General features: G+C 40.6%; 1 protein-coding gene across 1 annotated transcript in view; it reads left to right on the forward strand.

The window, feature by feature from the left end:
- Positions 1-11,903, forward strand: part of CLSTN1 (calsyntenin 1) — a 28,370-nt gene that overhangs the window by 7,939 nt on the left and 8,528 nt on the right. The window contains exons 3-11 of the mRNA XM_017743964.1: positions 716-745; positions 2,136-2,331; positions 4,500-4,708; positions 5,657-5,806; positions 5,905-6,090; positions 7,214-7,462; positions 8,327-8,448; positions 9,210-9,372; positions 10,478-10,528. Coding sequence (XP_017599453.1) covers positions 716-745; positions 2,136-2,331; positions 4,500-4,708; positions 5,657-5,806; positions 5,905-6,090; positions 7,214-7,462; positions 8,327-8,448; positions 9,210-9,372; positions 10,478-10,528 — 1,356 coding nt within the window. The remainder of the gene's footprint in view (positions 1-715; positions 746-2,135; positions 2,332-4,499; positions 4,709-5,656; positions 5,807-5,904; positions 6,091-7,213; positions 7,463-8,326; positions 8,449-9,209; positions 9,373-10,477; positions 10,529-11,903) is intronic.

Genomic DNA, 11,903 nt, shown 5'->3' on the forward strand with positions numbered 1-11,903 from the left:
CGGGGTTTGTCTTTTCATTAAAACTCTGAAACCGTTCCAGGTGTCTCTCACAGTCGTGTCATACCCCTGTAAAACTCTTTTATATCCGAGGTCTCCTCATCAGTGTGGAAGATCCAGGACACTGTGGAAGCTTCTCCTTTCGTGGGGTGGCTGGAGGGGGCAGGGCAGCTGCTCCTCAGTGCTAAGAGAGGAATATATCAGAGTACCTGGGTCTCTTCTGTCCAGCATTGCAGTGTTTCAGCAGAACAAAATGGTTACTTCTTTAACCCGGAAAAGCAATATACTGCTAGGAAAATATATAGCTCCCCTCCCCATTCCTTAAATTAAAACTCTTGTGTTCATCAGAATCACAATTTAATGCATATATTTTTAAATCACGAACTGTGGCAAATCTTTAAATAAAATAATATAAATCAGATAAATTCTACTTTATGAATGGTTATTCATCAATGTGCAATTTTGAAAATATCTCTTGTTATGAACATATCAAATATTTCAAAATTCTGCAAATGAAAATGTGGAGTTAAAAGATTAAATCATATTTAACATAACTAAAACTCTAAAATTGTAACAGTTACAGCAAATCACCACTGGAATTTTAAAATACAATTTTTCAAAAGCTTTTCTGTGTAATGTGTGCATCTTTGCCTTTTCCTTATTTGCTCCCATTCAGCCTTTCCTGTTACTGACTTGGGTTTGTCTTTTTTCCCTTTAGAGAGTTTTGAGGTGACAGTCACCAAAGAAGGTGATAAAGGGTTCTTTCTATCCCTTTTATGAGTATTAACCTACTAACTTTGGTTATGAAATGGGGAATCAGCACTGAAACAGAAGATCCTGTCATGCTCTTTTGTCCCATTTATTCTCCCAGTTTTTTTCTATTTTAAAATATATTGATAAAAACTGTTATGTAACCAAACCCTTGGTTAGAAATATCTGTAAATCAGACATCCATTTGAACCATTTGGGGTTATTGTATGTTGTGTGGACACCGAAGAAGTTGTTTGGGGAAAATTAGCATTTTCTGGTATTTTCACTTGTAGATCACTTTTTGGGGACAGCTGAGGTTTTCCATATGCTTTGTGAAGTAATGTTTAGGTGCTAAAGCATTGCACCACCTTCCCTGCCGTACACACCCTTCAGGACTGACTTCAGTGGTTTAAAATATAAATCAACCTCCTTTTTTTGGATACCTCTAGACATGTTTTCATTAGAGTGTGTTGTTGGTACTAAGAAACCACTGCAACTATAATAGCAAAACAGTGGCTGTAAGAAAGTCCCCATCAAAATATAACAAGTTACAGAGGTAAAAACACAGTGTAGATGATCAAACAGTTTATTGAGTGGCTTTTCTTGTGTGCTGGGCGTTACCCGCCTGTGCCAGCCAGAGTCTTGTAGTGCAGCCTTAGGCTTAGAAGTGTTTAAAAATGATGTGCTGGGGACTTCTCTTCCAAGTTTGTAGGGTAAAGAGTTTGAATAGAAGGAGAGCCTTCTAAATCATTCCCTGAGAGCTTCCTTGACTAACGTTTGGCCCATGTTAGTAGATAGCTAATGGATGAAATGGATGCCTGAGAAGTTGGTATTTCTACCTTTCTCATTCAGTAGTTTATTTTGATTCCCTGATTTTAGCCAGGTACATTGCACAGGAAGACTTTGTCCTTTGATCTGTTGACAGAATTTCTGTAATTGTGGTGCTGAACTTGTACTTGAAGCTTTTTCATCCCTTGACTTGTAACTGTGCATTTTAACTTCTTGCTCTGGTCAAAGTAAACCAGCTGCCCAGCTATTGCCAGTAGCTTGGCATTGAAGACATTACCAGTGGCCTTGGCTGTATGCTCACATAAGATCTACTCTTGCCCTAGAGCTGTCTCAAGTACTCCTGTGAAATGCCTGTCTACATTTCTCTTTTTCTCTTTTGTACTCCTGCATGAATGGATGCAAAGTAAACAAGTTGCTTGGAAGGCAGACGTTTGCTTCTTTTTACTAAAGTTCCCAGAATTCACCCATTTTAAAGCACAGTGCTCTTGCTTTGTCCACAGACCCTCACAAACCCTTGGCTGCAAAATATTTGGTCATTTATTTAAAAAATGTATCATGATGATGACCAGTTCTAACCTGTCTTTACTTTAACTCTGTAGGTGAGATTTGTGGATTTAAAATCCACGGGCAAAATGTTCCCTTTGAAGCAGTTGTAGTGGATAAATCCACTGGTGAGGGGATAATACGCTCTAAGGAAAAGCTTGACTGTGAGCTGCAGAAGGACTACACATTCACCATCCAGGCCTACGACTGTGGGAAGGGACCAGATGGAGCAAATGCAAAAAAATCCCACAAGTAAGTCAGTCTGGGGTGGGCCGAGGGGAAGTTTGGCTCCGAGGGGTCTCCTGCTTGTGGTGACTCCCGGTCTGTGTGTTGAGAGGAAATGTGAACCAAGTGTTAATACTGGAAGGCTTTTCATGTAACCACGCAGAGGGTCAGGTTGGAAGGGACCACACTGGGTCATCTGGTCCAGCCTCCCTGCTCAAGCAGGGTAATAATGGTAATAAAAAGAGCAGCCAAATGGACATGAACTGCTTGGACATCCCTTCATTTGTGTTTTAGGTGGTACTGCTTTATCCCTTGATGTCTCTGAATTTACATTAGAGAGCCAGCTGGGGATAGAAGCAGGAAAACTGTTGATACACTTAAAATCTGTCCTGAGTTGGTGGAGTTTGCATGGGATACCAAGCCTGGACGTTGTTTCGGAATCCAAAAAACTGGTTCAAGAAGTCAGTCTGTATTAAGCTTAACAAAATGCTAAAGCATACATGTTTCTGTCATTTCCAGACGGCCTCACCAAAGAATCCAAGATCAATAGCATGGGGCTCATCTTGCCTACATTAAGGAATGGGAACAAAGCAGTCTTTAGCTAATCTTTATCTAAGGAAAAACCACAATATAAAATAGTCTCTAGAAAACCCACTTGAGAGTAATTGTTTGACACTCTGGTGTAAACATCTGCAGAGCATGTGGGAGATGAGCAGTTGTGTGAAGCGAAGAGAGGGACTTAAGTGAGATGAGGAATAGAGTAGCAGAGGTCGGCTTGCTGACAAACAAGACCTTGCTACTCTATAACTGAATGCTTCAAGTAGGCAGCAGAATGTTACTGCCTTAAGGATTGCACTTGTGGAAAATAGTTGTGTCCTTAAATTCTGTTTGATGCTCAGTTTGACTTTGAAGGAAGTTTTCAAAGAGAAGGATAGCAATAAAGATTTTTCTTCTTAGCATAAGCATTAGAAAACTTCTGCTTTTATGGAAGGACTGTAGTAATTTAATTCTTCATTAGTTTACCTTTCATGATTCATCTTTTTCTCCTTTCTCCATTGTCAGAAACTGCATTATTTTCCTGGTCTGTGTATACCAGCAATCAGTGACAGGCACAAAAGGATGGCATTCAAGATCCAGTCTGTTTAGGATTATCTAGCTGTATGAAGTGTTAAAGTGTATCTGCCACTTCTGGGACTCTTCTGTTTAAATTGTCTGATTTCTCATTTCTACAGCCAAGAAATAAGCCAGTTTTCACTGCTTTACACAGCTGAGTACTTTATTAGCTAATTAAAGCAAATCAGACTGAGTTCTAAGACCAGTCTTAACTGTCATTCTTGTTCACATAAAATAAAAATTGGTGTTTGTATCAAATACTCTGACAGCAGAAAAAAATCTAGGATTATACTGTTTTAACAAAGGCAAAAGTGTGTTTTGTCACAGCTCTGTTATGTTGGATTTCTGTAAAATGGCAGGAATTTGTTGGTTGCAATACAAGGGTTTGAGTTTTATTTGCAAATAACCAGCAATAGTAAACAAAACCTGGAACTACGCTGAATTACATGGCAACACACTGGAGAAACACCCACTGGTTTCTCGGTTAGGGTAGTTGGGATTGTTGGGTTTATTAGTCATTGGTGGCTTCTTCCTGAGAGCTGGAATGCTGAGGGATGGCTACATGTGGAAAAGAGGGAGCTGCTTTGGCAGAATTTGTAATACCCTAAAAGCATTTCTTTGAACAGGAGAAAAGTGGCAGTCATTCAAAACCAGGTACAAATATTCCTGTTAATCAAACCCCAAACCTCCACATTCATGGAAGTAAGTGCACTGGAAGAAAAGAAGGCAAATGTGAATAGTTTTTCACTTGTTTAAAGTACACAGGAAACAGACCTTCAAAACAAGTTTTCCTTTTCTGTTCCTTGGTTTGACCTGACTGTGTAATTCTTGGAACAGATAGTCTCTGGTAGTATAAATGGCACTTACCTTCATTTCAGTGGTGTGTTTATGGTATGGGAAGACTGGATTGAGGTTAGTTGGACAGAGGCCATTTTGAATGCATTGCACTGGAACAGTGCAGATTCAGAGCTGTCAGGTTGAAAGATTGACATGGCTTTGGTGGCAAAGAGGGAGCTGCTGTATCCCAGTGCTGGCAGGAGCAGAGTTTGCAGCCTCTGGGAGCCCTTTCTGTGTCATTGCAGGGCCACAGTCCATATCCAGGTGAACGACGTGAACGAGTATGCCCCAGTGTTCAAGGAGAAGTCCTACAAGGCCACGGTCATCGAGGGCAAGAGGTACGACAACATCCTCAAGGTGGAAGCCGTGGATGCAGATTGCTCCCCCCAGTTCAGCCAGATCTGCAGCTACGAGATCGTGACTCCAGATGTGCCCTTTGCCATTGACAAGGACGGTAAGAGACAGAGCCAGGTGGGGTGGGAGTGACTCTCATTGGTCACCCAAAGAGCAGGAGTCACACTGGTCAGCACAGAAATACAGCACACGTGTTAAACAGCCCAGTTAAGCAGAGGTGTTCCCTTCAGCAGTTTGATTTAACAATGAAAAGTGAGATGTCCTTCAATACCATGTGCCATTACTGATGTAAGGAGCAGATGAAGTGTTGCATGTGTGTTTCTTGAAAAATCCTTTTCCAAATAAAGGAAATACAGTAGCTCTACTGTGTTTTAAAACACCTCTTAGCAGTTTTGGGGTTTTTGCTTGTTGTTTTCCGTCCTGAATTAGGATAACTTTAGCTAATAAGCTTTCAAAAATGGGATTCCATGTGTGTGCTTTTCACATTTGAGATGCTCATATGAGGCTCTGGAGTTGACAGTATTGTGGTTATTGGTTTTGAAGTGGAGTGACCTGTTTAGGTCATTTCCTGACATCCAGTGATCCATGGACCCTTCAAAATCTGTAAATTACTTCTAGTGGTTCAAGCAAGCTGCATAAGCAAAGTTAGCAGTTGTCAGTGGGCTTTAGTTTAAGATTTTTTGGGGTCCATGTTGCCAATGGATTCTTTTCATGGGTTTGCAGATTTTAGAAAAGTTAGTGAATCCTGGCATGTGCCAAACAATTTACGTATCAGTTACCACTCATAAACAGTTTCATTTGGAGTAACGTAATATACTGTGAAGAGCTGGAGAAGTACCTGCTGCTCTGTGTATGTGTGCTCATCACTGCTTTGTGTATTTTAAGGATCTGGGCCTGAAGTCTGGCATTGAAAAGTCAAATAGTGCAGGGTAATTCACTTGCAGATGAGTCTGTATGAAGTACATAGGTGGTACCTGGATGCATATTATGCAGCAATGACCCTGAAGAATTATATTGATGTCTGACAATTGCTTTTTTTCTGTGTCAGGTTATATAAAAAACACAGAAAAGTTAAGCTATGGTAAAGAACATCAGTATAAACTGACAGTAACAGCCTATGACTGTGGGAAGAAGAGAGCTGCTGAGGATGTGTTGGTTAAAATTAGCATTAAGCCTACGTGCAAGCCTGGCTGGCAAGGTTAGTTTGCTCTCCTTCCTCTCTGCTTTTAGCATTTGCTGGTACCTTCAGTTAAACATGAGAGATCTTTAATATTGTTTCTTTGGATAAATATTCAGGTTGGAGCAAAAGAATAGAATATGAGCCTGGCACTGGTTCTTTGGCTCTGTTCCCTGGGATGCATTTGGAGACATGTGATGAGCCAATAACCTCAGTTGAAGCAACGGTGGAACTAGAAACCAGCCATATTGGTAAAGGCTGTGATAGAGACACCTACTCTGAGAAATCCATCCACAGGCTCTGTGGTAAGCAGACTTTTGCTAAAATAAAAGTGGTTTCTCTTGCTTACTAGTTTTTCTTTGAATTTTATGTTAGACCAGAAATCAGTGAGTAGATCTGGTCTTCATTTGCACGTAGTTTCCTTCAACGGATTTCCTAACAGGCAGCAAAAGGCATGAAATTGCCTGAAGGTGACTTCTACAATAATTCTCAAATGTGGTAAAGAATCTCTTTCTTCTGCCTCTCTGCTGTCTTACGTAGACTAATAATGTCCCTTGCATGAGATTCATGTTCAAGAGCTGAAAGAATATCTGTGGAAGGGTGTAGCCACTAAAGCCTCTCTGTTTTTCTGAGCATGATGGATGTAATGGCTGCAATCTGAGAAATACATGGTGAAAAACTAGAGAAAACCAAGGAAGAGTGGTTTGGAAGAAAACAGTTAACTTGGATCAGATAAATTTGTACCGTGCTTGCCCTAGGAATAAAGGCCCTTGGCATCCACTTATGCTGCAGTTAAAGGTCTTACAAAAAGTCGTTGAATCTTTTGTAGACATATGGAAGAATTGAGATTACAGGATAAATTATCACTCATGATTTATGTTTTCAACCTCAGTTGAAAGTAATTGAAAGTCTGAATGGCATGTAACCCCAGAGACCCAGCCAATTCCTGAGCTGTTCCCTGATTGAGGTCAGTGTGACGTTAAAGGTACCTGCTGCTGACTGTGCTGTGGGCAGGTAGTGGGCTGGGAGGGAGTGCTTGTGCACTCTCTTCAGCTGGATGAGTTCTGGTCTCACAGCTTAAATAGAGTGTCTAGAGAAGGGCATCGTGCTCATGGGTCTGAGGGACAAGTGGCATCAATGAAAGGGGTTCCTGAGATAGAGGCAAAATAAGGTTCTACAGCTGTGAAGATTGAAACTGCTTTGCTTATTATGAGATTAGTTGTCTACCCAGAAGTCAAATTTGTGGAAGTTACCATGGTATTAGATGCCTGTAATTAGTGCCACATTATTTAAAAGGAAAATTGCTCGATGGGTAGTGCATAATCCTGACAGTTGGTGCTGAGAAATTAGTGCTGAGATAAACAGTTGAATTTGAAACCCATAGAGGTCTTTTAAATTTCTGTTTTAATTTGAACATTTGTGTTGTAGGTGCTGCTTCTGGCACAGCTGAGCTGCTCCCCCCTCCAAGCAGTGCTGCTAACTGGACTGTGGGGCTGCCGACAGATAATGGCCATGACAGCGACCAAGTCTTCGAGTTTAATGGCACACAGGCTGTGAAGATTCCAGATGGTGTTGTCACAGTCAGTCTGAAAGAGCCCTTCATGATTTCGGTATGGATGAGGCACGGGCCCGGAACCAAAGAGAAAGAGACAATTCTGTGCAATTCAGACAAGACAGGTTTGTCAATACTTCAATTATAAAAAGTCTTTTTGGTGGGTTGGGTTTTTATGTGCTCTGGCAGCACATGTGACAGCCTTCAGTGTTTTCTCTACCTCAGGGTTTTCTTGGAATTGAAATGAAGGTGACTTCAAAAATCACTATTGTGCTTGTGTTTAGGTTCGGCCTTAAGATTATGTAGCTTCAGATTGGGCAGACTTGTTTTTCTAATTCTATTTCAGTTTACATTATGCACTTCTTTTGCTGTGGTAGATTACTTATTCTGGCAATGCAGCCTCGAGTTTGCATCTCCAAAGATAGCCTTGTTCTTGATGCTGCCTAAAAACATTAAGACACACATATCAGGTCTAGTGACGGCATTTTGCTGCTGTATCTTTTTTTTCCCCTAGGAGGATATAATTTCTCTTTCTCCAGAGATGAAGTTTCTTTTATTCTGTGCATAATTTCACACTCTGCTTATGATACAGAAACAATAATTTTGAAAATGCCATTAATAAGAAGGAAGTGTGATAACCCTGTTTCCATAATTGCCATTTGTAACAAAAAAAGCTCTTCTGTTTGCAAATAGAGCTCTTTTTCTCCTGCTGACAGGTTTATCTCTGGCTCTTGGGTGCTGTGCCTTCGTTTAGGTTGGGTTTGGATAGAGACACGTCTGTCTGTTCTGCAGCCTCATGGCTTCTTCAAGAGTGTTTACCCTCACTACTACTGCTGATGTTTTACAGTCCTCTTACCATGCCTGATTTACTTCTACATTGATTACTGCCTATCAGTTACTTTGAGATTTAAGTGTGAAATTGCAGAACAGGTGGATTTTGTTCTTAAGGTTTGCAGAAAGTAACGCTGTTAATTCAAACTGCCGTGCAGATATGAACCGGCACCACTACACCCTCTATGTGCACAACTGCCGCCTGGTCTTCCTCTTCCGCCAGGATCCTTCTGAGGGAAAAACCTACAAACCTGCTGAATTCCACTGGAAACTAAATCAGGTGAGTCTGGAAGGACACTTGGTAGAGTGCTAGAGTGAAAGCCATCGAAGACTAGCGTCCCTGGTAGTGGACTTATTAGTAAATGCTTTCTGCAACTCCCAGCTCCTGATGGCCTGTTTTATAGAACCCAACAGTGCTTGTTCCACTTGTGATCAAGTGTCAGATTCAGCTTCACCTTCTCATCTTGAATATGAAATAGAAAATACAGCGTCAGTCTTATAGCTGTGATGTCAGTTATCTTCAGTAAATGCACTCTAAGGTGGAGTGCATGAGAAAACAGGAGGTATTTATTCCAGGTTGTTTATAGCATTCAGGTACTTCTGAGCATGTGACATTTTCCCAGCCCTCTGGGTCTGAGTGATAAATAGTCATGTTTTTTTTAACAGTTGCTCTCATCAAATACCTGTCCTTTGTCAAGTAATGTTATCTTAAAACAGTAGTTCAGGATGTGCTTGCATGTACATACATATTTTTAGAATGAAATATGCTGTTGTTTAATATAAGAATTAAAGGAAAGGAAGTATGTGCAGCTTCCTGTATTGGCAACTTAATAAAGAAACTTTTTTTAATGTTTGGGAGTCAGTTTGCTTTTCAGATGTGTGCCATGAGTGTGAAAGATCAACTGTGTCTGTACAGGCTTGTATTGTAGGTTGTTGGTACATCTGCACGTGTGTTTATGTAAAACATGCACCAGATCAGTTACTGAACTGCAATGGAAAAGAAAAAGTGACAGCAGAATTGTTAAAACTCTGTCCACTCAGGTGTGTGACAAGGAGTGGCACCACTACGTCGTCAACGTTGAATTTCCTGCGGTGACTCTTTACGTGGATGGTGTTTCCTATGATCCTTTCCCAGTCACTGAGGATTACCCACTCCACCCTTCCAAGATAGAAACACAGCTGGTGGTTGGAGCATGTTGGCAAGGTAACTGTTTACAATTGTTAATACTTCTAATTAACTGTTTTTAATGAAATCTTTGTGGTTATCTAGAAGTACCCAGCAGATCCTTTCAGTGCATGAAATGTAACTTGTTTTGCCTCTTGCAGATTGTTTTTGCTCCAAGCTGGTATCACATATTTCCTCTGAGTCATTTTTTCCATGAGTCTTTGTTTTCTCGTTGGCCACAGGTGTGTAAAGTACAAGGCTGTTCACCAGCCTGTATTCCATCAACATGATTTTGTGGTGGCCATGGGAATACTGATAGATTATTTTTAGTAATAGTTGTAACAATACCTCCTGTACTTCACATTACTGAGCAGAACACTTCATTTCAAGTAGGTTGCAAAGCATCTTGTAGGAAAAGTGTTCTCATCAATGGAAGCCTGTCCAGCAGACAGCCCTGCAGAGCAACACAGCAGTGCTGTCTCCTGGGTATTTTACTATTTCTGCTTATAAAAATAGACATCTGCTTTATTGTCTGCTCTATTCAGGCTGCTCTAAGTTATATATACAGCTCACCTCAAAGAGAGAGATTTTATCCTTTTGAGTTCTTTTAACATTTCTTTTAAAAATTTAAAAGCTGTTCATTTTTGGTGCTTCCATCTGATAAATTGACTGCTTAATACATGCGATGCTATTATTGATTAAGAAATCTGTGTTGATAATGGCTTCTTTTGATCAGCTTTCAATACCTTTCGGTGATTGGCTGTGTTAGTCTGGATCACACTGTAATTTCCCCTCAAATGGAGCCAGTTGTTAGACTGTGCCATCTTACTCTGAAGGTGGTTTGTGAGAGGTTTGCTCTCTTGGTTGAAGTGTTCTGCAGTTCTTGCTGGCGTCACTGCTGCTTGTGCGTGGGGCTCTTTGGGTTGTGGTGCCATGACTGTTCCTGTAACAACACAGTGATGCTTCTTCACTGCATTGCAGCTCTTCATGTTTCCAAGAACTCATAATCCTTGAGAAGCTGGGTCCAACATAAGCAAACATTGGGGATGTGCTGCTTTCTGTTTTCTGGGATTAGAGAGTTTGCCAAATTGTAACTACTTGGTCCTTTCCCTATTGTCCTATTCTTTGTCTTGCTTTTCTACAGAATATACAGGAAATGAAAATGACAATGAAACTGTGCCCGAGACCTCTGCAGGTTGCTGGAGTTTTTTCCCTACTGTTTTATTTCATTTTTAAGCCAAGACATTGCTTCATCTCGCACACAGCATGAAATGCAGGCATTGCATTTGGGCCATTGACCTTCACATAATCCTCTCCTAGGCTTGTGTCTTCATTGTGCTTCTATTTGCAGAGCATCTTCAGCTGACTTCTGCTTGGTTTTGGGGGTTTTATTTGGTTTGGTTTGGGTATTTTTTTTGGTTTGCATCCAAGTGTTCCTCCATGTACAAATCTGCAACCATTGTGATTGCAGTGAAGTGGTGTAAAAAGTTGCTGATGTAAAATATCAGCCATAATTTCTTTCATTCAGTTTTGTTAAAACACAAATGCACGTCATCCTATCTAAATGTATGTATTTATGCATGTAGGTATGTGTCTTTATTATAGAATATATTCAGTGCATTGAGAAGGACCTCTGGAACTCAGGTACCTTTGCTCCCCACTCAGAGCAAGACTGATTTCATATTTAGACCAGGCTGCTCATAAAGACAGACCTGTAATTTACAGGGGATACTCACTTGGTCAGATATTTATATAAAATTCTCATTACAGTGAATGGACAAAAAAACTTTGGCTGCCAGGTATTTCAAATTGGCTACAGGGTTATTTCCCCATAACAAATTTTAGTGATAGTTTGGTGGGTTCTGTGTCTTGAGTTGAGATACTTAAAATTAGTGTGTATTCTTAAAAGTGAATTCAAGATATGTACCCTTCCTGTAAAGTTTAAGAATTCCTGGAATAGTCTGGGTGTAACTGGCAAGAGGTTTCTAGTTGTGCATCACATTTTAATTTGACAAGGAGGTAGCAGCATCCAGGGGCTCCAGAAGCTGAAGCTGTATGGAAATTGTATAATTAGTAACAAGACATTTCACCCCTGAATATTTTTTGAGTTGTACCAAGGATATTTTATCACTTAGAACCTTTAAAACAAGCTTAGACATTTTTCTAAAATCAGGCTGCTTAGTAAGTAATGGGCTTGAAATACACATTTCCAGGTGGTGTTTTGTGGCCCTCAGTATTTAGCAAGATGGACCAGGTGATCATTGTGATGTCACCTTCAAAAACGTTAAGGAATAAAGGGCTTATTAGGTTGCAATTCATCAGACTTAACTCAGGTAACTAAGAATGAGTTACCTGAGTTTAAACTGCTCACTGAGTCTGTAGTGAGACGATGGTGCCTTTAAAGGGGGCAGGTAGCTCTTGGACACCTCTCTCAGAATGAGCTGAATGACTTTGCAGAGTTCCTTTCTGCCCTTGGAGTGTAGGGAGAGCCTGCAGTGCTGGTTTAGGTGGAGATCCCTCACACCTGGAGGAGGGGTGCTGTCCTGTCCTGAGGTGCAGGAGGTGTTATC

This window comes from Corvus brachyrhynchos, unplaced genomic scaffold, assembly GCF_000691975.1.
Source record: "Corvus brachyrhynchos isolate BGI_N302 unplaced genomic scaffold, ASM69197v1 scaffold68, whole genome shotgun sequence".
Lineage (NCBI taxonomy): Eukaryota > Metazoa > Chordata > Aves > Passeriformes > Corvidae > Corvus > Corvus brachyrhynchos.